This window comes from Delphinus delphis, chromosome 19 (genome assembly GCF_949987515.2).
Source record: "Delphinus delphis chromosome 19, mDelDel1.2, whole genome shotgun sequence".
Taxonomy (NCBI): Eukaryota; Metazoa; Chordata; class Mammalia; order Artiodactyla; family Delphinidae; genus Delphinus; species Delphinus delphis.
Window position 1 is genome coordinate 59,335,728 of NC_082701.1, and position 24,469 is coordinate 59,360,196.

Genomic DNA, 24,469 nt, shown 5'->3' on the forward strand with positions numbered 1-24,469 from the left:
TAATGACTAGTGATATTGAGCATCTTTTCATATACCTATTGGCTGTTTTTATGTCTTCTTTTGAGAAATGTCTGTTCAAGTCCTTTGCCTTTTTTTTTTTTTAATTTATTGGGTCTTCATTGCTGCATGCGGGGTTTCTCTAGTTGTGGCGAGTGGGGGCTACTCTTCTTTGTGGTGCGCGGGCTTCTCATTGTGGTGGCTTCTGTTGTTGTGGAGCTCGGGCTCTAGGCGCACGGGCTTCGGTAGTTGTAGCACATGGGCTCAGTAGTTGTGACTCGCAGGCTCTAGAGCGCAGGCTCAGTAGTTGTGGCTCGCAGGCTCTAGAGTGCAGGCTCAGTAGTTGTGGCACACGGGCTTAGTTGCTCTGCAGCATGTGGGATCTTCCCGGACCAGGGTTCAAACCCGTGTCCCCTGCATTGGCAGGTGGATTCTTAACCACTGTGCCAGCAGGGAAGCCCCCTTTGCCCATTTTTGAATCAGGTGGTTTTTGTTTTGTTTTAAATTTTAGGAGTTCTCTATTTTAGATATTGCTCCCTTATCAGATATATGATTTGAAAATATTTTCTGCTACCCTGTGGGTTATCGTTTTACTGTGTGAATAGTGTCTTTTACTGCACAACATTTAAAATTTTTCATGAACCAATTTATCTGGTTTTTCTTTTGTTACCTATGCATTTATAGAATCTTATCCAAGAAATCATTACCAAATCCAATGTCATGAAGCTTTTGCCTATGTTTTCTTGTAAGAAACATGTTTTAAGTCTTACATTTAGATCCTTGATCCATTTTGAGTTAATTTTTGTATAAGGGTCCAATTTTGTTCTTTTCCAAGTGGATATCCAGTTTTTTTTAAATTAAATTAAATTTTTAAGTTTTCGGCTGTGCCATGCGGAATGTGGGATATTATTTCCCCAACCAGTGATCAAACCCATGCCCCATGCGTTGAAAGCACAGCCTTAATCACTGGACTGCCAGGTAAGTCACTGGATATCCAGTTTTCTTAGCATCATTTGTTTGAAAGACTGTTTTTTCCCCATTGAATGGTTTTGACATTCTGTCAAAAATTATTTGACCATATATGCAAAGATTTATTTCTGGCCTCTCTATTCCATTGGTCTGTACCTGTCTTTGTGCCAACACCACACAATTTTGATTACTCTAGCTTTATAGTAAGTTTTGGTATCAAGAAGTGGTTCTTCCAGCTTCTTTGTTCTTTTCCAAGATTCTTTTGACTATTCAGGGACCTTTGAGATTCCATGTGAATTTTAGGATGAGTTTTTCTCTTTCTGCAAAAGGCATTGTTGGGATTTTGATAGGGATTGAATTGAATCTGCAGGTTGCTTTGATCGGTATTGACATTTTAATAGTAATAAGTGTTCCACTCCATGAACATGGGATGTATTTCCATTCATTTATGTCTTGTTTAATTTCTTTCCGTAGTATTTTGCAGTTTTCATTGTACAAGTCTTCACCTCCTTGGTTAAGTTACTTCTTAAGTATTTAATTCTTTTAGTTGTTATTGTAAATGGAATTGTTTTTGCATGTATAGAGATACAACCGATTTTTTTGTGTTGACTTTGTGTCCTGCTACTTTGCTGAATAAATTTATTCTAACACATTTTAAACACATTTTTGTGGAGTCCTTAGGGTTTCTTACATACAAGATCATATCACCTGCAAACAGATAATTTTACTTCTTCCTTTCCAATTTAGATGCCTATTATTTCTTTTTCTTTCCTAATTGCTCTGGCTAGAATTTTCAGTACTATGTTGAATAGAGGTGGTGAAAGTTGGCATCCTTGCTTTGTTCCTGATCTTGGAAGAAAAGCTTTCACTCTTTTACCATTGAGTCTGATGTTTGATGTGGGTTTTTAATGTATGGCTCTTACTGTGTTGAGTAGTCTCTTTGTATTCCTATTTGTTGAGTGCTTTTATCATGAAAGGGTGTTAAATTTTATCAAATGCTTTTTCTGCGTCAGTTGAGTTGATCGTGTGGTTTTTTCCTTCAGTTGATGCGGTATATTGTTGATCATCTTCATATGTTGTAGGATCCTTGCATTCCAGGAACAAATCCCACGTGGTCAGGATGTATAATCCTTTTACTATGCTGCTAAATTCAGTTTGTTAGTTTTTTTTGTTGAGGAGTTTGGTGTCACTCTTCAAAAGGGATATTGTTCTGTAGTTTTCTTACAGTGTTTTTTCTTGGTATCAGGGTAATGCTGGTCTCATGGAATGGGTTAGAAAGTGTTCTCTCCTAAAACGGAGGTGTCACTAGCTAGGGCTGCCCTGGGCCGGTTGTGTGCCCTGTGGCCAGCACACCAGCTTGGGTGGTTTTGACTTTGAATCAAAGCTTCAGGTGAGGCTCATCCTCTAGACAGGCAACCTTATCACAATTCCAGTCGTTTAATTTTTGTGTTTCTTTGTTTATCGCCACTCTGTCTAGGCGTTGAGCTTCATGAGGTCAGCACCCACGTCTTCTTGGTCCATCGCCCTGCAGACCCGGCCCCGCCAGCACGCGGTGTGAATGGTACCTCATGTGCCTTAGGTGAACAGGTGAGCCAGAGCCATCCTGGAGCTGAGAGGATGCTCAGCACGTGAGGTGTTGATGTAAAGTAGGGAGCTTTGTCTTTTTACGAAACGCCATTAACGCTGCCTGTGTGGGGACTTACCTGGTGGTCCAGTGGTTAAGACTCCATGCTTCCAATGAAGGGGGCGCAGGTTTGACCCCTGGTCAGGAAACTAAGATCCCACAGGCCGCGTGGTGCAGCCAAAACAACCCAGCTGACAGCCTGGCTGCCTTTGCTCAGGTCCTGTCTGAAATCCTCTCTGGAAATGCTTTATTGCTTCTTTTCAGTTAGCTTATGAGTCGGCAGGACCTTAGCATTTACAGAGTGCTTCCCATGTGGTTTCTCATTGGAATAATCACCCCCATTTTGAAGTTAAGACACTTAGTTGCAGAGAATAAATCTGCTTGCGTCACACAGCAGGGACATGACAGGGTGAACCTGAACCCTGCTCCCCAGTGCCAACTTGGTGCTTTTTCTGCTTTACACCCACAGTGGGCGCCTTGTGTGGTTTCCGTCGAGGGGTCTGGGCCTCTTGTGTGCTCTGGGAAAGAGGGCAAGATCACTCAGGCATCTTCCAGTAATACTAAATTCATTTTATAAAGCACATTAGAAACCAAAACTGTGGGGCTTCCCTGGTGGCGCAGTGGTTGAGAGTCCACCTGGCGATGCAGGGGATGCGGGTTCGAGCCCTGGTCCGGGAAGATCCCACGCGCCGCGGAGCAGCTAAGCCCTTGCGCCACAACTACAGAGCCTGAGCTCTAGAGCCCGCAAGCCACAACTACTGAAGCCCGCGTGCCTAGAGCCCGTGCTCCGTAACAGGAGAAGCCACTGCAACGAGAAGCCTGTGCACCACAATGAAGAGTAGCCCCCGCTCGCCACAACTAGAGAAAGCCTGTGTGCAGCAACAAAGACCCAACACAGCCAATAATAAATAATAAACTAAAAAAAAAAAAAGAAACCAAAATTGTTTTTTGTGACAATGTGTCTAGGTAGCTATCATAAGTGCTGTTTTTAAAAACTGGACAAAGACCTTGACCCATAATAAACGGTTAGCCTCCAGCACCCTGTCCAAGTGTCAGGAGCCCGCGCTGCAGGGTCTGGAGCTGTGCTCAGCACCTCTCATCCCACCCTCCCAGGCTGGGCATGCTGTGCGGCGGGGGCCCAGCATCTTACTGGAGAGCATTGCTCGCTTCTCCAGGACTGGATGCTCAGGACCTGGTCTGAAATACTCGCAGGCCTTCCTCTTGGTTCTGTCTTCACTAATGCCAGCCTGCACGCCTTTAAACTGGGGGCCCTAAGGCCGCATCCCAAAATACACCCCATAGACCACTCGTTCATGGCTCGTTCCAGCATTCCAGAGAGGGCCTGCTGACCTGAAGGTATCCTCTGGTCCAGGTTACTCTGCCCTGGGTCAAAAGACCAGAGTAGACATGGGTGCCGGGAACTGCCACTGGTGAAGTATCTGCTGTCTGAGGTAGGATGCTATCTTTTCTTTTCAGTCAGCTGAAAAGAAAAGTCAGCTTTTCAGCCTTAGCTGCTGCTCTCATACGCTTGAGACCAAGAAAGAGTAGCTTTACTCTGCTTTTACTTTCTGAAATTAGATACGTATTTTCAGATATGGGTCATAAGCATGACCTGTAGCTTACGTCACCTGTAATAGAACAGCTGGCTGTCAGCACTAACACACAAGAGTGGATGTGGGCTGTGGGAACTGAGCCTGACTGCTTTTGCTGCCAAGCCCCTCCTTGCCCTGTGGCCTCAGTCCTGCCGTCCAGTTGGAACCCCTCTCTGCCCTTTAGCCTGATTTTCTTGTGCATAACATGGCAACTTATTTCATGACTAATCCTTCCAGACCTGAACTCATTATCGTTTTTTAAAATTAATTAATTTTATCTTTGACTGCGCTGGGTCTTGGTTGCGGTGTGCGTACTTCTCATTGCGGTGGCTTCTCTTGTTGCGGAGCACGGGCTCTAGGGCTGTGGGCTTCAGTAGTTGTGGCACACGGGCTCAGTAGTTGTGGCTCGCGGGCTCTAGAGCGCAGGCTCAGTAGTTGTGGCGCACGGGCTTAGCTGCTCCGCGGCATGTGGGATCTTCCTGGACCAGGGCTCGCACCCGTGTCCCCTGCATTGGCAGGCAGATTCTCAACCACTGCGCCACCAGGGAAGTCCCTCATTATCATTTTTCACTTTGGAGGGTTTTCAGATCCCCTCCTTTGATTTTCAGATGTAGCTCTTAATGGTTTAATTTCCATGTGTGGTTTCTGAGTAGATTCTAACAACTTGTTTTTATTGACGGTTCAATTTATTTTATTTTTGTAACTGAGAGAAGAAAGGAATCTTAGGAACAGATTCCATCTGTTTAATGCAATGTAGAATTTTGGCCAAAGGGTTGAGAATGGAACAGATGGCATAAGAGGTGACGTGCCTGCTCCGAGTTGGTTTCTTGGTGACGATCTTGTTTCTAGTTTGAGGTTTCGAAAGCCTCAGTAGAAAGGAGGAGAGCAGTGCAGACCCACAGACTTTCCGGCCGCCTGGCCCAAGTGACAGGCACCTGTGAAGGTGCTTTTCCACCTTCACACTCTTTTGACTTAGGTCTGGAGCGCCGTTGTGTGTGCTGCGAGAAAACACAGGCAGACACCTGGGCCCGTGACTTCCTCTCTCTGGTCACTTCCTGTGTGGGGAGTGAGTGGGCGTGGCTGGTGTGGGTGGGCGGAGCCTGCCTCCCCTCTCTGCACGTGCCTGTCCTGCTTTTGGCTCTGGCTCACCGCACTGCTGGGCTGACTGTCCCTCTGTGCTGTAAGCTCATCTCCAAATGCTGGGAATCGTGAGCAAGATTGTTTTCCCACTCCCTTTTTTTTTACCACCAGTCAGTTATATCTGAAACTAGCAGTTTTAAGAAGCATTTTGGCATAAAATGCAAAATTTATAAGCATGTTATATGCCATTTTCAAAAAAACCCAGGCCCCTTTTGACCTTGCTTTACATAGGAGATCTATTTCCTGATCTGGAAATGTGGCCAGCCAAGACTTAGTTCCTTTCTTCCACTTGGGAGCTGTCCCTTTTGCTCAGAGAAGGCCCCCAGACACCACAGCAAGTCAGTGGGTCTGAGCTACTTCTTTGTCTAGCTCTCTTGGCCGTCATAACTGCTGAGGGTGAGACAGGAAGGAGTTGGCACAGCTACCTCTGAGAGTCTGGGGGAACCAGGGCCCATCGGTGTGGCCATGTGTACTGCAGAACAGAATGACAGGTGGGAGATCTTTAAGAATTTGAAAAACTCCCAGGAAGAGTTGAGATTGTCTATATTAGCAGCTTCACCTGGTCGGGGGAGTTATGCTGAAGTTGAACCTGACTCTAAAGTTAGTGGCTTGCTCTGGGGTGTCTTTTCCCACCATCATCCTGAGTTACTGGGCAAAGCTGCACTGGTTTATAGTTTATGTTCTGATTCTGTGAGAACTTGCCAGACTGAATGCAGATGCACTGTCCTTACAGAAGGTGGGCTGAGGATGGGCCCCCTAGCCTGGTGCTATATTTGCCTCGGGCAGAGTGGCCCCTGGGGCCAGGCGACCAAGGCTGGCTTGCGACGTTGGGTCAGGTGCTCAAGGAGTACCAGGCACGTACAAGACGGTGTGTGGTTTCCCTCTTTTCTTCACGTCAAGGGTTGCTGGCTTGGGCTTCGAACAGGTGCGTGGAGCTCTGGTTGTCTCAGTGGGGCGCCTTGCTGGGTGGGCTTATCTTCATCCTGATCCTCCCCTGGGTATGAGAAAGGAGTGGACAGCACACTGTGGCCCTTGTCTGCTCTCTCTTTGCTGTGTTGGCCTCCATGACTGGTGTGTTGGCCGCATTTTGTTTGTTTCTTTTTTATTTTTTTTAAGTTTATTGAATTGTAGTTGGTTTACAGTGTTGTGTTACCTTCTGCTGTACAGCAAAGTGACTCAGTTATAGATACATGTATTGTTTTATTTATTTATTTATTTATTTATTTATTTATTTATGGCTGTGTTGGGTCTTCGTTTCTGTGTAAGGGCTTTCTCTAGTTGCGGCAAGTGGGGGCCACTCTTCATCGCGGTGCACGGGTCTCTCACTATCGTGGCCTCTCTTGTTGTGGAGCACAGGCTCCAGACGTGCAGGCTCAGTAATTGTGGCTCACGGGCCTAGCTGCTCCGTGGCATGTGGGATCTTCCCAGACCAGGGCTCGAACCCATGTCCCCTGCATTGGCAGGCAGATTCTCAACCGCTGCGCCACCAGGGAAGCCCGCATGTATTGTTTTTCATATTCTTTTCCATTATGTTTTATCAAAGGATATTGAATGTAGTTCCCTGTGCCATACAGTAGGACCTTGTTATTTATTTATTTATATTTATTTAGTTTTTTGCGGTATGTGGGCCTCTCACTGTTGTGGCCTCTCCCGTTGCGGAGCACAGTCTCCGGACGCGCAGGCTCAGTGGCCATGGCTCACGGGCCCAGCCGCTCCGCGGCATGTGGGATCCTCCTGGACCGGGGCACGAACCCGTATCCCCTGCATCGGCAGGCGAACTCTCAACCACTGCGCCACCAGGGAAGCCCCGGTTTGCTAATATCTTGTTGAGGATTTTTGCATCTATATTCATCAAAGGTATTGGCCTATAATTTTCTTTTTTGATAGTATCTTTGTCTGGTTTTGGTATCAGGGTGCTTGTGGCTTTATAGAATGTCTTTTTGAGTGTTTCTTCCTCTTCAGTCTTTTAGAAAAGTTTGAGCAGGATCAGTGTAAGTTCTTCCTTGTATGTTTGGTAGAATTTGCCTGTGAAGCCATCTGGCCCTGGACTTTGTTTGTAGGGAGTTTTGTTTGGTCATTTGTTTTTACAGATTTTATTTCACTTTTAGCGATTGGTCTGTTCAAGTTATCTCTTTCTTCTTGATTCAGTTTTGGTGGGCTGTATGTTTCTAGAAAGTTGTCCATTTCTTCTAGGTTGTTAAATTTATTGGCATATAATTGTTCATAGTATTCTTTCATGGTTTTTTTGTATTTCTGTGGTATCAGTTGTGATTTCTCCTCTTTCATTTCGTATTTTGTTTATTTGGGTCTTCTCTCTTTCCTTCTTAGGGAGCCCGGCCATGGGTGTGTTAATTTTTGTTTACCCTTTCAAAGAACCAGCTCTGGGTTTTATTGATTTTTTTTCTATTTTTTTTAATCTCTATTTTATTTATTTCCTCAGTAGTTGTGGCGCACGGGCTTAGTTGTTCTGCGGCACGTGGGATCTTCCCGGACCAGGGCTCGAACCCGTGTCCCCTGCACTGACAGGCAGGTTCTTAACCACTGCGCCACCAGGGAAGTCCAACGAACCTGTTTTACAGACAGAGGTGCCGAGGCCTCAGCGGTGTGGCCTTGACCCAGGCTGGTGAGTAGCTGAGCCAGGTTGTGCACCCGGCCAGGAGGCGAGGGCTCATCTTTGCAACCCCTGTGCGCAGCCATTAGTTGGTGTTTTCCAGGCGGTCTCTGAAACCTCTGAATTTTTAGAGGCAATAGGGCTGCATATTGGTGCTTGATCCCTCGTAGCCTTCAGTGAAGTTCTGACTTAGCCCCAGGTTATGGGTCTGAGACAGGCAGACTCCACAGGGCTGTGATCTCCGTGGGCCTGTGTCCACCCACAGACCCAGAGGCTGAGCCGGTTGTCTTTTCCTGAGCAGCGTCTCCACCTCCCTGGGCTTCCTGGGCATTGTCTGGGCCCCGGGTAATTTGAGCCAAGCAGGGTGGTCCACCTTGGGACCTACATGGTATAAGGATGTGGGATTGCCCTGGGGATAAAGCTCTTCCCGCACAGCTGTCCCGCTGGGCTGAAATGCACCCCACAGCCTGCCGTCTTCAGGGGCTGTGCCCTGTGAAGGCCCCCAGGCAGCACACCCACAGACCCACGGACTGGCGGAGGTGCTCCTGCCTGCTCTAAGCCTCTCTGAGTACTACCAGGTGCCAAACAAAGGATCTTCATTTTTGTTTTTTTAATTAATCAATTAATTAATTTGACTGCGTTGGGTCTTAGATGCGGCATGCGGGATCTTCTTGCGGCACGTGGGCTTCTCTCTAGTTGTAGTGCACAGGCTTCAGGGTGCGTGGGCTCAGTAGTTGTGGCACATGGACTCTCTAGTTGTGGTGCACGGGCTCTAGAGCGCAGGCTTAGTTGCCCCACGGCATGTGGGATCTTAGTTCCCTGACCGGGGATCAAACTCGCGTCCCCTGCTTTGGAAGGCGGACTCTTATTAACTACTGGACCACCAGGGAAGCCCCCAAACAAAGGATCTTTGGGTCCTCACCTCTCCCCTGGGACTCGGCCCTGCCTGAATGTCTAGTTGAGGGCAGGGGTTGGTGCCAGTGGTACCCGGGCAATGAGCTCGGCACTTCAGAATCCACTTGGATTGCCAGGGCGTCCTCCTGTGGGTTTGGCACAGTGTAGGGTAAGAGGGAAATGTGTCCACTTAGCAGACGGCAGCCGGCGTCTTTCAGAAGTAGATTAAGTGGAGGTTGATAGGAAAGAGTCATTTTTGCAGATGTTCGTCCAAGGATGTTCATTTTTTATAGTGATCAAGAATTCGGGTGTGTTTGGAAAGGGAGGTGAAAAATCAAGCTAAATACTAAACTAGCTTAGTTGACGGTTCAAACCGGAGCAGAACCTTTTAGCTTAGATCGGGACGGCCCCTCCCAAACCTGGACTTCAGAGTCAAAGCAGCTCCGGGCACAGGCGGATGCGTGCTGGGATCTGTGTGTTCTTGGCTTCATGGTATCCACAGGGTGGGTGCTGTCTTGGGAAGGGAGCAGATAGGTTTTTAAATATGCGGAGTTGAGGGCTTGGGAGGTGGGCGAGGGCTTATGATTGAAGGCTGCAGGCTTGTTCGCGGGCGCTGTGCACTTACGTCGCAGCCCCTTCCTCCCCCAGAAGCTGCCGTGCTTCTCACATCCTCGTCCTGGGGGCCCGGGGGCATCCCAAGGCGGCATGCGCGCTGCTGCTCCACCATAGCTCCTCCTCAGTGTCCCTGTAGCCCCGTGTCTCCCCTGTTGGCTGCTGCTCTGGGCCCAGGGCCGTGGAGGGTGGGAATGGGGAAGGGAGGGGCAGTTGTAGAAGGAACGGATGTTTCCTAAGCGTGGACCCCGCATGGTAGCGCTCGCCACGCTGCCGTGGGCTCCTGATTGGTCCGGCTGACGCAGCTCGCCAGTGGCACTTGGTGGGCACAGGCCACAGTGCAGCGGGGCCTCCACTCTGCGGCCTGAGTCTGCGCGCACTTGGCAGAGGGCTGCCTCCCCTGCCGTGAGTCGCCCAGGCATCCGGAGGCCTGTGGCCGTGGAGGAGCCTGTCCAGGGGAGCAGTGTAAGGATCGATAGAAGAACTTTCCTAGTTTCACGAATATCAGGAATTGAAAATGATACGATACCGGCTGGTATTAAGTTCCTCAAAACAGATTTCTGCAGGAGGCTTGGGGCCTCCTTCACACTTCAGGAGCTGGTCCTCAGCCTGCCTGGGCGACGCGCGTCTGCGCCCCGCCGCCCGCTCGCATCCGTGCAGAGAGGAGACTGGTTCCACCACGCTGAACGGTCCACACGGGGCGCGGGGCCTGGGGAGACACTGACGGGCTCAGAGCTGAGGTCCGCGCGAGAGATCTGGGCTCTGTGTCAGACTTGGGGGAGGAGGGTTGGTGAGTCCCTGGCGTCCTCCCACCTCGTCACTGATTTATCTGGTTTGTTCTTCCAGAAAGAGTCTGCTGAGGGCGAGGATCATGGACTTCATCACCTCCACGGCCACCGTGCCCCTGCTGTTGGGCTGCGTGGGCGTCTTCAGCCTCTGCAAGCTGCTGCAGTGGCTGCGCACGAGAGCCGACGTCCGGAACGCCGTGGTGGTCATTACCGGCGCCACGTCGGGCCTGGGCCGAGGTGGGTGGTGGGGCAGTGCTGGGCGGGGGGCAGCGGTGTGGGTGCAGACACATGAGGCGGGATGGCATCTGGGCAGCAAGGGTGGCACTGCCCTTGGTCCAGATAGAGAGAGAGAGCTTAAGCACAGTGAGAGACGGCCCTGACCTACGGCACCAGGGCCAGAGGCGGAAGCCAGGGAGGGGGCCGCGTGTGCACGTGGGGCAGCCTCAGTGCCGGTCGGTGTGGAAACAGGCATTTGTATGTGCAGACTTTCAAAAATGGACACTAGCTCAGGGCCAAACAAAACGTTCCTTTCCCTGGGTTCAGCGAGCATCCCAGGTTTGTGGCTCTGGTGTCGCCTCCAGCTTGCTGTCCGCTTACGGAGCCGCGCCTCCAGCCGTGCCCTGGCACCTTGGCAGGTGGGGACGGGATCAGTGAGGCCTCAGCTGTTCCTCAGCTGGGTTCTCCAGCTGAGCTCAGATCTAACCTAGTGACCACATGGAGCTTCTGGGTCCCAGGCCCATCCCACACGCCTGTGCCAACCATGGCAGTGTACCAGGGCAGGTGCAGGTGTGTCAGCTTCCGCACATGCTCCGCGCCACCTCTGCACGCCCCCCATGCTCACACTCAGTTCCATGGAACGAGGCCGAGAGGCGCCCTGAGTTGGGGTACACTCAGCGCCCCTGCGTCTCCTGGCCGGTGAGAGTACAGCCAGTGTGGCCCTGGGCCACGTGCTGGCCCCTAGGCCAGGTGCTGGAACAGACGGATGTGAGGCAGGGTCCCTTCCCTCTGGGAGCCCGTGGTCTGTGCAGAGAGGAAGGACTTCTCTCCGTGTGTTGCCCTTTCAGGACGGGTGTTCACAGTGGGCTGGCAGGGGAGGCACCTAGGTGTGTGCTGGCTTGGGCTCATCTCCCTGAGTCCTCATAGCTGGTGCTCAGAGAAGGGACTTCTAGGCAGGAGTGCGAAGCCAGGACTTAAGCCCTTGTCTTGTCTCCCTGGGGGAGGGGGCAGGGTGGGCCGTGAGCATGGGTCACACAGGGGCTGCTGACACTCGAGAGCTACGGGAACACAGAGGAGCAGACGGGGAGTGGCGTGCAGGCGGCCAGGGGACCTGGGCAGAGTGCGGGGAGCAGGGGTCCGTGCGTGCACCAGCATGGCGTTCAGGTGAGCTCTCGGGGTGACCCAGGGTCTGCCATCAGATCTCCAGGCCCCAAGCCATAGCCGGCCTCTGACCTTACTCAGCTGCTAAATATAGGGTGTCAGCAGCCGCTGCTCCACCACAGAGAGAAGTGTTTTTTTTTTTAATGTCCTTGAAGTGTGTCAGGGGGTTGGCTGTGAGGGAAAGGCACACTGCGGCGCCGACGCGCACACGCGTGACGGAGATGCTGTTCTCTCTCCATCCGCGCTTCCTCCTGTGACACCAGGGCCGGGAAGGGGATGGAAGACACAAAGCCCGCGTGTCTGTGTGCGTCCGTGCTCTTCCCACCATCTCCTAGATTCCATCGGAGGGCCAGGAGGGCGTGTATCCCTCCCCCTCTGGCTGTCTCAGTACAAACACCCCTCAGCGACTGCCCAGGAGGCGTGGGGAGGAGACCCCGGCCACCCTCATGGCTCTGCCCAGCCTGTAGGCCACCCTGGAGGCCTGGGTGACGTGCTGAGTGTTTGGACAAATCTCGTGTTTCTCCTGCCTTGTCTCCTGGCTTGTCCTTGTGGACTGGCAGGACACTGGGTGAAGGGACACGTCTCGGTCCCGAGGCCATGAGCCTAGTGGACTTATAAGCTGGTAGTGCTGGTGGCTGGGGACCGGCTGGCAGCCCAAGATAAATGTATTCCTTTTTCTCTCCACCCTCCCGCCTCTATCAGCTTTTTCAAGAAATGAAAATGGAATTTTCTCAGCCTGTTGGCATTTCTGTCATTCTCTACACGACCTCTGATTTCCTCCCTTGGCTTTCCTTGGGAAGCAAAGCTTAAGTAGAACGCGGGTGGCCAGTTTCCAGAGCTGTTCAGACACTTCACTGAATGTCCATCGTGGTGGCCAGGTCGGGACAAAATGGGGCGAGGAAGCCAGCAGGGCTTTGGGCGTGATAGGAAACGGGCCTCAGGAGCGCCTGCCCCCAGCCCCACCCCCGAGGAGGCTCCGCAGGGCAGGTGGGATGGGGGCCGTGACCCAGGCAGACCCCGGGGCCAGAGCGGGGGCTGTGGCTCCGTCCGGGTTTGTGCCCTCGGTCAGGGTGAGCTTCAAAGAAGACAACACCGCACGCCTGGAAGTGCACTGGTTTAGTTGAGTTGAACCTCCTTCCAGAAGGCTCCATCGGGGTCAGGCTGGGAGGCGCCGGCCCCGGGATAGCGAGTGACGCTGCAGGAGGCGCCGCGTCTGGAAAGAAGGCTTTGCCGCCAGGGAGCCTCCTCCCTCCTGCCCTGAGGGACGCTGGCATTCTCCCTGCTTCGCTTTCGCTTTCGCAGCGTGGGTGGGGGAAGGACCCCGTCTGGACCCCAGAGCCTCCTCCCTTCCTGGATCCCTGACCCTCCGGTGGGCCCCTGGGGCCAGCCTTGCCCTCCTAGCAGCCCGCGGCACCACGACTCCGCTTGACCAGCCGGCCCCTGAGACTCAGTCTGGGCCCCGGGGGTGGCCGCATGGTCAGCTGGGGCCGCACACACCTGCTCTTGGGCACCTGAGGGAGACTAGGCCTCTAGCGAGGACAGACTGTGCCCCTTTAAGCCCCACGTTTCCATTCTCACTAACAGCCAGTCTTTGGAACATTTTAAGAGGGCAGCTTAGAAGCACAACGAAGCCCTTGTGCAGTGCTTTCTCTCCTCGCGGTGCTGGCCCGGCCGCTGTAACCCGCTCAGTCCTAGCGCTGCTGACCTGCACCTGCAGAAGAGGGAAGTGGGGACCAAGAGGTCGAAACTTCCCACGTCACAGGGCCGTCAGGGCTGGGGTCTGAGTCGGACACAGGAGGTCTCGCTCGTGTCCGTCCTCTTGACCGCAGGGCTGTGCGGCTCTCCGCGGGCATTTAGCTTCGGGGCACCAAGCGCTCGGCTGTGTTTGGGGGCAGGGCGAGAGGACCTCAGCCCCTGCTTCCTCCCTCTCCCTGCCCCTCCTGTCGTGGCCTTGGGAGTCACACGTGACCCTGGCTGGCCTAGTCCTAGTGATGCCGCCCCCACCAGGGCTGACCTGGTCCCTCCCAAGGATTTGGACACCAGAGCTTGGAGGGAACAGGCCAAGGGCACCCTTGTTGGCCGAGGAGTGGTGTCCACGGGAACGCAGCGCTGTCTGCAGCCCCGCCCCCATCTGGTGGAGAGGCCAGGCTGGGAATGCAGTGGGGAAGGGACCTGCTAGCATTCAGAGAGCTTGATTCCTGCTGCCCAGGACCCTGGGCCACCACCACTCCTGTCCTTCGCATCTGAACCATTCAGCTCCTTCCCTGAATTCCTGAGCTACCCTGGAATCCTCCTGATAAATCCTCTTTTTGCTTTGCCCCGGGTGACTTGAGTCCCTTTTCTTGCCACCAAAGAATATTGACTAAGAGAGGTGCCCAGATAGTTCTGGACTCCCCGGCCATGGCCTTCATCATTTGTCACCTGGATGCTGTAGTGACTCAGGAACCCCCAGCAGGAGGGAACCTTTTAAAATGATGCCACCCTTGGACTTCCCTGGCGGCGCAGAACCCTCCTGCCGATGCAGGGGACACGCATTCAGGCTCTGGCCCGGGAAGATCCCACATGCCGTGGAGCAACTAAGCCCGAGAGCCACAGCTACTAAGCCCGCGTGCCACAACTACTAGAGCCCGTGCTCTGCACCAAGAGAAGCCACCGCCATGAGAAGCCCGTGCACCGCAATGAAGAGTAGCCCCCGCTCGCCACAACTACAGAAAGCCCGCACGCAGCAACGAAGACCCAACGCAGCCAAAAAAAACTGACGCCACCCTTAATGCCGCCCTGCTGCGCGGGCGCTCGGCATACTTTAGCTCTTTAACCTCCTTGCAAGGCTGTCAGCCTCCCCACGTCCTGTCCCCGCTGCGTGTGTCCACGATCCCTCGGGCCTGTGTACTCTCGGGAGGAACAGCCTGCAGGCTTCAGGCCTCGGGGGAGCCTCTCTGCCCCTCTCACCAGAGTCCTGTGTCCCCTGTGCGTCCACAGAACCACAGAAGCAGCCCCGGCAGGTACGTGCCTGCTGCGTTGAGGTGACGGCATCCCCGAGCTGGCGCTGCCTGACCGTCGGGCACATCCCTTGCCTCACTGAGCTCCTCGCCATGAAAGTGGGGATACTGCTCGCAGGGTGGATCAGAGCTAAAGGTTATGCTGGAAAGTTCTGAGCCTGGTACCTAACAGTCTGTCCCCCAGCTGCTGCCTTCCTCCTGCCTGTGGACGTCTGTCACAGCCCCGAACGTGGGCTCTGCAGTGGTGACAGCAGAGCTCCCTGTGCCGGGTCCCTAACCCTGCCCCCCAGCCTTCCACGGCGGGCCGGTGCCGATGGCTGGGGAACAAGTAGCCCTATGGTCTGGGGCTGGGGAGCTGGGAGCTGAGCTGATGGTGAAGGCCTGGGCCTCCCCAGCTGCCACGCTGCTTTCTTCTTCCTCTAGAATGTGCCAGAGTTTTCCATGCTGCCGGTGCCAAGCTGGTGCTCTGTGGCCGGAATGCCAAGGCCCTGGAGGAGCTCACCCGAGAACTTGCTGCTTCCCGGGCTACCGAGGTGAGCCCAGGGGTGGTTTTCGTGGGGAAGAGGTGCAGCCCTGGTCGGCCAGCTGGGCTCAAATCCACCACTTCCGCAGTGCCGCGAGTTTAGGGAGGCCCCTCTGTGAGTGCCTTCTTCCTCCCCCATGTCTCCGCTAATACCTGTTCACCTCTTGGCCGTGGTAGCCGGGAGGCTGGCAATGACTTTTAACATTTTAAGTTAAGATGACATTTAACATTTCCTTTCCAGTTGAGGTGCCTTTTATCCTTTTTCTTGTCTAACGGCTCCGATTAGAACAACAAGCTCTGCTGAATAGCTGCAGTGAAAGCAGACATCCTTGTCTTGTTCTGGAGCACAGTGGAACACTTTCAGTCGTACACCACTGGACGTGATGTTAGTTGTAAGTTTTTCATAAATACCTTGGGGGAATTTCCCCTCTGTTCCTGGTTTTCTGAGAGTTTTTATCATGAAAGGGTGTTGGATTATGTCAGATCTCTTTTCTGCGTCAATTGAGATGCTTACATGGCCCTTCCCCCTTCGTTCTATTAATGTGGTGGGTTACACTGATTGCTTTCCTCACGGTACACTACCCTTGCCTTGCTAGGATAAATTTAGCCTGCTCATGATGAATAATCCTCTTAATATGCTGTTGAATTTGATTGGTTAGTATTCTGTTGAGGCTTTTAGCATCGATATCCATAAAGGAGTTTGGTCTGTAATTTTCTTGTGGTGTCTTTATCTGGCCTTGGTATCAGAGTAATGCTGGCCTCACAGAATGAATCAGTGTTTTCTCCTCTTCGGGTTTTTTTTGTTTTCTAAATATTTATTTATTTATTAGGCTGCGCCAGATCTTACTTGTGTAAATGCGGATCTGTTGTTGCATTGCACGGGCTCCAGAGTGTGCAGGCTTAGTTGCTCCGTGGCATGTGGGATCCTAGTTCCCTGACTAGGGATCAGACCGCATCCCCTGCACTGGAAGGCAGATTCTTAACCACTGGACCACAAGGGAAGTCCCTCCTCTTCAGTTTTTCGGAAGAGTATAAGTATTGGTGTTAATTCTTCTTTAAAATTTGATAAAATTCACCAGTGAATCTGGTTCAGGATACTTTTTGTTGGGAGGTTTTAGGTTACTGATTCAATTTCTACCCGTCACATGTCTGCTGAGATTTTGTTTCTTCTTGACTCAGTTTAGGTAATTTGTGTTTCCAGGAATTTGTCCATTTCTTCTAGGTTATCTAATTTGTTGGCATACAGTTGTTCATAGCATTCTTTTATAATCTTTTTTATCTATGTAAGGTCCCACTTTCAGTTCTAATTTTAGTTACTTGCACCTTTTCTTTTTTCTTTGGTCTAGCTAACGGTTTCTCAATTTTGTTGATCTTTTCAGAACACCAACTTGTGATTTCATTCATTTTCTTTGTTTTCTATTCTCTCTATATATATCTTTGTTTTTAAATATTTTATTTATTTATTTATTTGGCTGCGCCGAGTCTTTAGTTGAGGCACTCGGGATCTTTATTGCCGTGTGTGGAATCTTTAGTTGCAGCATGTGGGATCTAGTTCCCTGACCAGGGATCGAACCCGGGCCCCCTGCATTGGGAGTGTGGAGTCTTAACCACTGGACCACCAGGGAAGTCCCCTATATTTTGTTTATCTTCTTTCTAATCTGCTTTCCTTCCTCTGCTAGCTTTGAGTTTAGTTTGCTCTGTTTTCCTAAGATGCAAAGATATATTAAAGATATGTTATTGAGGGGCTTCCCTAGTGGCACAGTGGTTGAGAGTCCGCCTGCCGGGTTCGTGCCCTGGTCCGGGAAGATCCCACATGCTGTGGAGCAGCTGGGCCCATGAGCCATGGCCGCTGAGCCTGCGCGTCCGGAACCTGTGCTCCGCAACGGGAGAGGCCACAACAGTGAGAGGCCCGTGTACCGCCAAAAAAAAAAAAATCATATAGTTAGGTGTTTTTTTTTTTTTTAATTGCCAATCAGTCTTTTGATTAAAGGGTTTAAACTATTTACATTTAAAGTAATTACTATTTAGGAGGGACTTCTGCCGTTTCGCTATTTTTTTTCTATATGTCTTGTAGCTTTTTTGTCCCTCATTTCCTGCATTACTCTCTTGTGTTTAGTTGATTTTTTTTGAGTGAAATGCTTTGATTCCCTTCTCATTTCCTTACATGTATATTTTATAGCTATTTTCTATGTGATTATCATGGAGATTACATTGAATATCCTGAAGTTGTAACAATCTAATTAGAACTTATACCAACTTAATGTCAATAAGCACACAGAAACTCCACTCTGTCCTCCCCCATTTCTGCTATTCATGTCATAGATTACATCTTTATACACTGTTTGCCCAGTAACATAGATTAATAAGTTTTAAAATGCATTTGTCAAATTATGTAGAAAATAAAGAGTAGAGTTACAATCCAAAGTTACAATACTACTAGCTTTTATAATTCCCCGTGTATTTATTTTCCTGGAGATCTTTATTTCTTCAAATGGCTTTGAGTTACACTGTATAGCTTCCTTTCATTTCAAACCTGAAGGACCTCATTTAGCACTTCTTGCAGGGCATGTCTAGTGGTAACAAACTCCCTCAGCTTTTATTTATATGGGAACTTTAATTTCTCCCTCATTTTTGACATTATAGAACACAGATATAGAATTCTTTGTTGACATTTTTCTTCCTTCAGCACTTTGAATATATCGACCCACTGTCTTCAGGCCTCCAAGGTTTCTAATGAGAAATCAGCTGATAGTAAGGATTTCTTTTATGTGAGGAGTAGTTTCTCTCTTGCAGTTTTCAGATTCTCTGTCACTTGGCTGTGATTGTGATGTGTCACAGTGCGGGTCTCTGAGTTTATCCTACTTGGCGTTGAACTTCTTGGATGTGTAGATTCATGTCCTTCATTAAATTTGGGACTTTTTCAGCAGTTATTTCTTCCAATGTTTTCTCTGCCCCTTTCTCTCTCTCTCCTCCTTCTCAGATTCCTACTAGGAGTGTGTTGGTCCACTTGGTGGTGTCCCACAGATCCCTTAGGCTCTGCTCACTTTTCTTCATTTTTCTTGTTCCTGGATTTGAGAATTTCAGTTGTCCCCTCTTCAGGTTCATGGATTCTCTCTTCTCCTTGCCCAGATCTGCCTTTGGACCCCTGTAGTGTATTTTTCATTTCAGTTATTGTACTTTTGAGCTCCAGAATTTTTTAATAATTTCTGTTTCTAGTGATATTCTCATTTTGTTATACATGAGTTTCCTGCCTTTGTCCACATCTTCCTTTAGCACTTTGAACATCTTTAAGACAGTTGTTTTAGTCAGTTCATTGTCTGGGCTTCCTGAGGAATGTTTTTCTGGGGATTTATCTACATTTTTGAATACCAGAAGGCAAGTGCAACTCCATTAAACCTACTGGAAGCCACTTCAGCAGGTGGTGGTTAAAAGAGTGCAGGCTGCTTCCATGCTGCAGCTTGGCGATCAGAACAGCATCCACCATCAGAATGCAGTCCTGATATGTGGAAGACAAGGTCCTTATTGTCTACCTTGGCTCCTTCAAGCTGCAAGAGAAATGTGGGTTGCCTTTCCCACAGCTGCCCACCACAGGGGTGGGGCCACCATGGAGCTAATGGTTGAAATTGGCCAAAATTGTCTATACTTTGCCAGCCGAGCACTCCCCTGGAAGCTTCAAGCGTTCAAACAGACTTCAGAGTCATGACGTCATTTCACTCCAGAGAGTTGCCGCCAGTGCACCTGTCCAGGCAGAGGGAGGGCTCCAGGCACTTCCATCTCCATGCTCCCTCTGACTCCATCCCCTCCCTCATCTTCTTAGATTCTGCGACAGCCCCTGAGTTAGACTGCTTGGCTAGTCATTCTCTTCAATTACAGAATTTGTCTGTTTCCCCCACAAGACTGCGTGCTTTAGGAAGACAGAAGCACGTCTGTCTTGCTTTCTGCCATGTCCCCAGTGTTGAGCATATAGGGGCATATAAAAATGTTTTGTGGGGCTTCCCTGGTGGCGCAGTGGTTGGGAGTCCGCCTGCCGATGCAGGGGACACGGGTTCGTGCCCCGGTCCGGGAGGATCCCACATGCCGCGGAGCGGCTGGGCCCGTGAGCCATGGCCGCGGAGCCTGCGCGTCCGGAGCGCTCCGCAACGGGAGAGGCCACAGCAGTGAGAGGCCCGCGTACCGCAAACAAACAAACAAAAACTGTTTTGTGACTGAAGAATGAAACTGATTTGGCCTGAGAAGGATAGCAGCTCTGTGACGTAGGACAGGTCAGCGCCAGGCTGGCACAGGGCGGCGAGGGGAGCCATGCTGCCATCATACGTGACCCCTGCCCCATGGCATTTACAGTCAGTTAAGGAGAAAGGCTGCCTAAGTGAGGTATGAGCAGGGTTGGCAGGCCCCTCCAGGTCACATCCTTCAGAGAGGTGTTGTGACCTGTCCCTTCACAGCCAGGCCCTCCAGCACTGAGAAGCAGGGCCTGGGGCTCCCACGCCCGTCGCTCTGAAGCTACGTTCGGCTTCTGTTGTTCTTGCCCAGGTGCAGACTCACAAGCCTTCCATGGTGACCTTTGACCTCACGGACCCTGGGGCCATAGTGGGGGCCGCTGCAGAGATCCTGCAGTGCTTTGGCTATGTGGATGTGCTCATCAACAACGCCGGGATCAGCTACCGCGGCACCATTGTGGACACCAGCCTGGACGTGGACAAGAGAGTCATGGAGACAAACTACTTTGGTCCGGTTGCTCTGACGAAAGGTAATGGTCTTGGGTGAAAAGGAAGACGAGCACAGGTACGTCGGCATTCTTTGTATTTCCCTTGGTTCCTTCTTCCTAGACCTGGCCTGTCCCATCCCTTTGACCCTGGAGTCAGTGGTGTCCTTACAGCCTGGGTGTTGGCTTTTCTGGGCTTATATTTGCATTTTCTTCCACTGCTTTATGGTCTTACATCGAGATGTCTTCCTCAGCAACAGCCTCATCTGCACAGTGTTGGCTCCACGTCTTTCCACTGTGTCTGCACACCTACAGAGTGGGGCGTTCTGACGTCCAGCCACGGTTCTCACTCCAGGGAGAGGCCTTCCCTCCCCTCCTGGGCGCAGGGGGCTAAGAGTTCCAGTAAACAGTCCCCCCCCCCCCCACCCAGGCTCTCAGCATGAGCTGCAGTGACCTCTCCCCTCTCCCCACAGCGCTCCTGCCCTCTATGATCAGAAGGCGCCAGGGCCACGTTGTCGCCATCAGCAGTATCCAGGGCAAAATCAGCGTTCCCTTCCGATCCGCGTGTGAGTACTTCCTTCTCCTTCCCACGTTCCCTTTACTGTTTTCTCCCTGTTATAAAAACAACACGTTCACTGTCCAGAATACAGACGTTACAGAAACACTCAGCACGGAACGTGCAGGGACGTCATCAGCGTGTGCTCCTGAGCAGAGGCCTGGGCTCAGCCCCAGCTCTGCTCCTCGTGCCACCTGTGGCCCCCGTGCTGTGCCCCCCGAGTGTCGGCCCCCAGGTGCTGCCCCACCGCCACTTTACCGCATGTGCCTCCAGAATTCTTCTACATGGGATCAAATGTGCAAAACTGGGGCACGTTATATGTAGCTTTGTGGTTCGCTCATTCCATTTGACAGTGTCTTTCTGCATCAGCACATGTGGATTTACCTAGTTCCTTTAGGTGGATATACAGTCATTAATCGAATGGATGTGGCATAATTTCCTTAGTAGTTTTCGTGACACGTGAGGATTTGCGTCCTCCCTTCAGTCGGTGACCAGTAGCAGTGATGTGCTGTGTACAGCATCCTTCAGCATTTTTATCTCTGGGCTCTCATGGGAGGGTTTCAGTAAGATTAGTTCCAAAAAGTGGACATAGGACCAAAAAATTAACGCTGCCAGCTTGACTTCCGTCCCAACTCTCACCTCCCTGCGTGAGTGGCTACGACAGAATGTTGAGACTGCGCCATCACGAGCACCAGCAAGCAGATTCTACTTTTGTTAAAGGATTTGAAAGGTGATTTCACAAACTGTCCTGGGAACTGCGTTCTTTGCTCCACCGTCTGCAAGGAAACACTCAGCTGTAACAGTCTCCCCCTCTCCAGATGCTCAACGTAGCCACGGGAAGGGAGGGGAGGGGTGAAGCTGCCTCCACACCGTGAAAGGACGGCCACGCACACCCAGCTGGACGACTGGGAACCACCTGTCAGCCCGAACGCAGCGCAGCCATCCTCCTGGTCCTCCTGGTGCTGGCTGTGTGTCTGGGTCAGCCGTGGGACTCGTCTGAGCCCGCACTGCCCCCTCCGCGGCCGTGCTCAAGACAACGTGAGACACCCGCCGTATCGTGCTTGTTTCTGGGGCGGTTATCCCTGTGCCAGTTCTCTGTTTCACTTCGCTGGCACAGGACAGCCTCCTGAGGACTAGATATGCAGGCATCACATGGGACAGAGCAGATGAGGCAATAATAGGGAAAAGGGTACACAGGGTAAAGGAGTTCTTTGTAAAGTGTTCTTGTACTGAATTATTTCCACACTTCACTTGGATTTAGTCCCACTGAGGTTTGTCCTCCCCTTGGCTGTGACTGTGTAGGTCACACTTGGTTGTTCTGGGTGCTTTATAACCACCAGGCCGGACGAGGCGGTGCCTCCTGGGCATGTCGGCCAACCCAGCGGGCAGCAGTCTCCCCACTCGTGAAGTGGGGGTGGCTTCGGGTACCTCTCGGGGCTGTTGTGAGGCCCAGTGGGAGGATCCAGGATGTGTGTAGAGCGCGTGGGGCCCTGGGGACCACAGTCACGGCGTCTAGGTTAGCACAGCCTGGCCGAGGACCTACATGCAGCCCGAGAGGCGTGGAGACCGGGGGTCCTGTCGGGCCTCGGCCTGGGCCGTGCCTCTGGAATCACGGCTGGTGGGAGCGTGTCTCGAGCCACCCGCCCGCAGAGCGTTCGTTCGGCCAGGCCGCCCTCCAGAGGCTCTGCAGAGTCTGGACGCTGCTGGGCTGCTCACAGGACCTACAGTTACGTGGCTGATGGATGCGCTTTCCTCAGGCTCGAACGTGTGGGCTCCAAATCCGGAAACCGTCAGTGGAGATGCTGTTTCCCAGGAGTGCCATCGGAGGGTTCCGCTGTCCCCTCAGAGCACCTGACGCTGTGCAGAGAGGCTGTTGCTGGGGAGCGGAGGGGGCCCGGACAGCTCTTCCAGATGAAAGGCCATCCTGTGGAAGCTGTCAGGCAAAAGACGTGAGAAGGCCAGATGTGGGTTTGTACACACGCTCCTGCACGTGCAGGGAGCCTCCCTGGACGCACTGTTGCAGTGTGGCCTCTGACCACGAGGGGCATGGCAGCTGCCCCGTCTGTCCCCCGCTGGAGAGAGCTACGTGCAGGAATGACACGGAAACAGGCACAGCGTGAGGCCGTGTCCGCACAAATATGACTTCTGTGTCGCACCCCGTGTAGGTACCTGGTTGATGTGAGAAATGAATGCTGAGAAACCGGCAGCCTGGCTCCCTCTGGGGAACCGTACTGGAAGGCACGAGGAGGACTTTCACTTGGTTACTTTATTTCCTCCTGAACTATTTGAATATTTTACCCAGTAGGCATTAAGTGTTTTTTTTTTTAAACTTTTAATTTAGATTAATTTCACACTTAAACCTTGCAGGAACAGTACAAAGAACACCCTATGCACCCTTCCTATACATCCCCAGTGGTTCACGTTTGACCATGTGCGCTGTGTCATGTTGTGTGTGAGCGTACCTGTAGGTCAGTGTATCGTGTACAGTGTTTTCCCTGAACCACACGAGAGCAGGAGACCTGACACCCCCGCGCCTGTCCAGGGCCCAGGCTGGGCGCCTCTGACTCAGGGAACGAATGCGTCCCCGCCCCTCACTCACCTGCCTCTCTGGCCACTGACCTTTGCAGACGCGGCCTCCAAACACGCGACCCAGGCCTTCTTCGACTGTCTGCGGGCCGAGGTGGAGCAGCATGACATCGAGGTGACCGTCGTCAGCCCCGGATACATCCACACCAACCTCTCCCTCAACGCCGTCACGGCCGACGGGTCCAAGTACGGAGGTTAGGCCCTGGTGTCGCTTTTCTTCTATGCAAAGCTACCTGATGATTCTGTGGTCGTTTTCATTTTCTTTCAGAAAATAAGTTTAAAACTGAACCACTTGACGTGTGGGTGTTGGTCATATATACTGAAGACTGACCTCACTCGGCATGAACCCGAGCTCAGTGAGTCTCTCGTTTCATTTCAGTGATGGACAAGACCACGGCCCAGGGCCGAAGCCCCTCGCAGGTGGCCCGAGACGTGCTGGCTGCCGTGGGGAAGAAAAAGAAGGATGTGGTCCTGGCCGATGTGGCGCCTTCCCTGGCTGTTTACCTGCGCACTCTGGCTCCCAGGCTCTTCTTCAGCCTCATGGCCTCCAGGGCCAGGAAGGAGCAGAAACCCAAGCATTGCTAGTGCCTGTCCGGGCAGGTGGCGCGGCAGCACCGCTGCTCCACAGGGACAGGTGTGTTTGCGTGGACTGTACTGGATTCTTGCCTCATGGCGGGGGTGGGGAGGGAGTCATGCCTCTCTCGCAGACCCCCAGCCTGTCCTGCTGGAGGAGGACAGGCTTCCTCCGGGGGGAGGGGTAAAATGCAGCTGGATCTAAACTCTAGGACGTGAAGTAAAGGGTTGAGCTGTGGAGCTGTGATCCCTGAGGGCAGGCAGAACCACGCCTCCTTTGAATTCGGGTCTCGAGATCAGAAGACTTCCTGTCATCTGACCCAGTTCTTGTATTTGACTCACCTAGCGCTGGGGGCTTGGGGAGAAGGCTGCTGCCGCCTTCACGCCGTTCACGGGGTCCCCCAGCATCTTGCTCAGCGTGGCCAACAGTCAGCATGTGGCTGGCTTCTCGACGTGTCCCATTGTTCCGTGTGCTGGAGCCGCCTATCTGCACCTGGCTTGTTTCTGGTGACAGCTTCTGCTCAGCTGCCCCAAGGTGGCCACAGCTGGTCCGTCTCCAGCTGCCTTACCCATGAATCTGATCTGCAGGCAGATCACAGGCTCCCTTTCCAAATCTGGCCTATTACAGAAACACCTCCCAGTCCCACCCAGCAGGCTCAGGAGGGTGGTGGGCACTGCACGGTCAAGATAGGTCTGTTTAGGATCACTGCCAGTTTACCCTTGTTCCAGACCATTTGCCACCCAGCACCCAACTGAGGGACCAGCATTTCCAGGCCCTTGGAATTAAGTCAAAGTTTCTCACTCTTCTAAAATCTCTGGCTCTCCTCCTGTGAACAGATGGCCCCATCACCCCCATACACCCTTTTGACACCTTCCCAGCACCCCTTGTTACTCTCTGGTGTCTGATCTTCCTGAGGGATCCTTTA

The 24,469-nt window shown here is 52.0% G+C and overlaps 1 protein-coding gene across 2 annotated transcripts in view; it reads left to right on the top strand.

Annotated features, from left to right (window-relative positions):
- Nucleotides 1-24,131, top strand: part of DHRS7B (dehydrogenase/reductase 7B) — a 33,161-nt gene extending 9,030 nt beyond the window's left edge. The window contains exons 2-7 of one of the 2 annotated variants that reach the window (XM_059998733.1): nt 10,286-10,464; nt 15,027-15,136; nt 19,657-19,873; nt 20,302-20,394; nt 23,012-23,156; nt 23,350-24,131. In XM_059998733.1, coding sequence (XP_059854716.1) covers nt 10,286-10,464; nt 15,027-15,136; nt 19,657-19,873; nt 20,302-20,394; nt 23,012-23,156; nt 23,350-23,731 — 1,126 coding nt within the window. In that variant the 3' untranslated portion in view covers nt 23,732-24,131. Of the gene's footprint in view, nt 1-10,285; nt 10,465-15,026; nt 15,137-19,656; nt 19,874-20,301; nt 20,395-23,011; nt 23,165-23,349 lie in introns of both variants that reach the window. The other variant, XM_059998735.1, reaches the window with a different exon arrangement.
- Nucleotides 24,132-24,469: the final 338 nt, after the last annotated feature.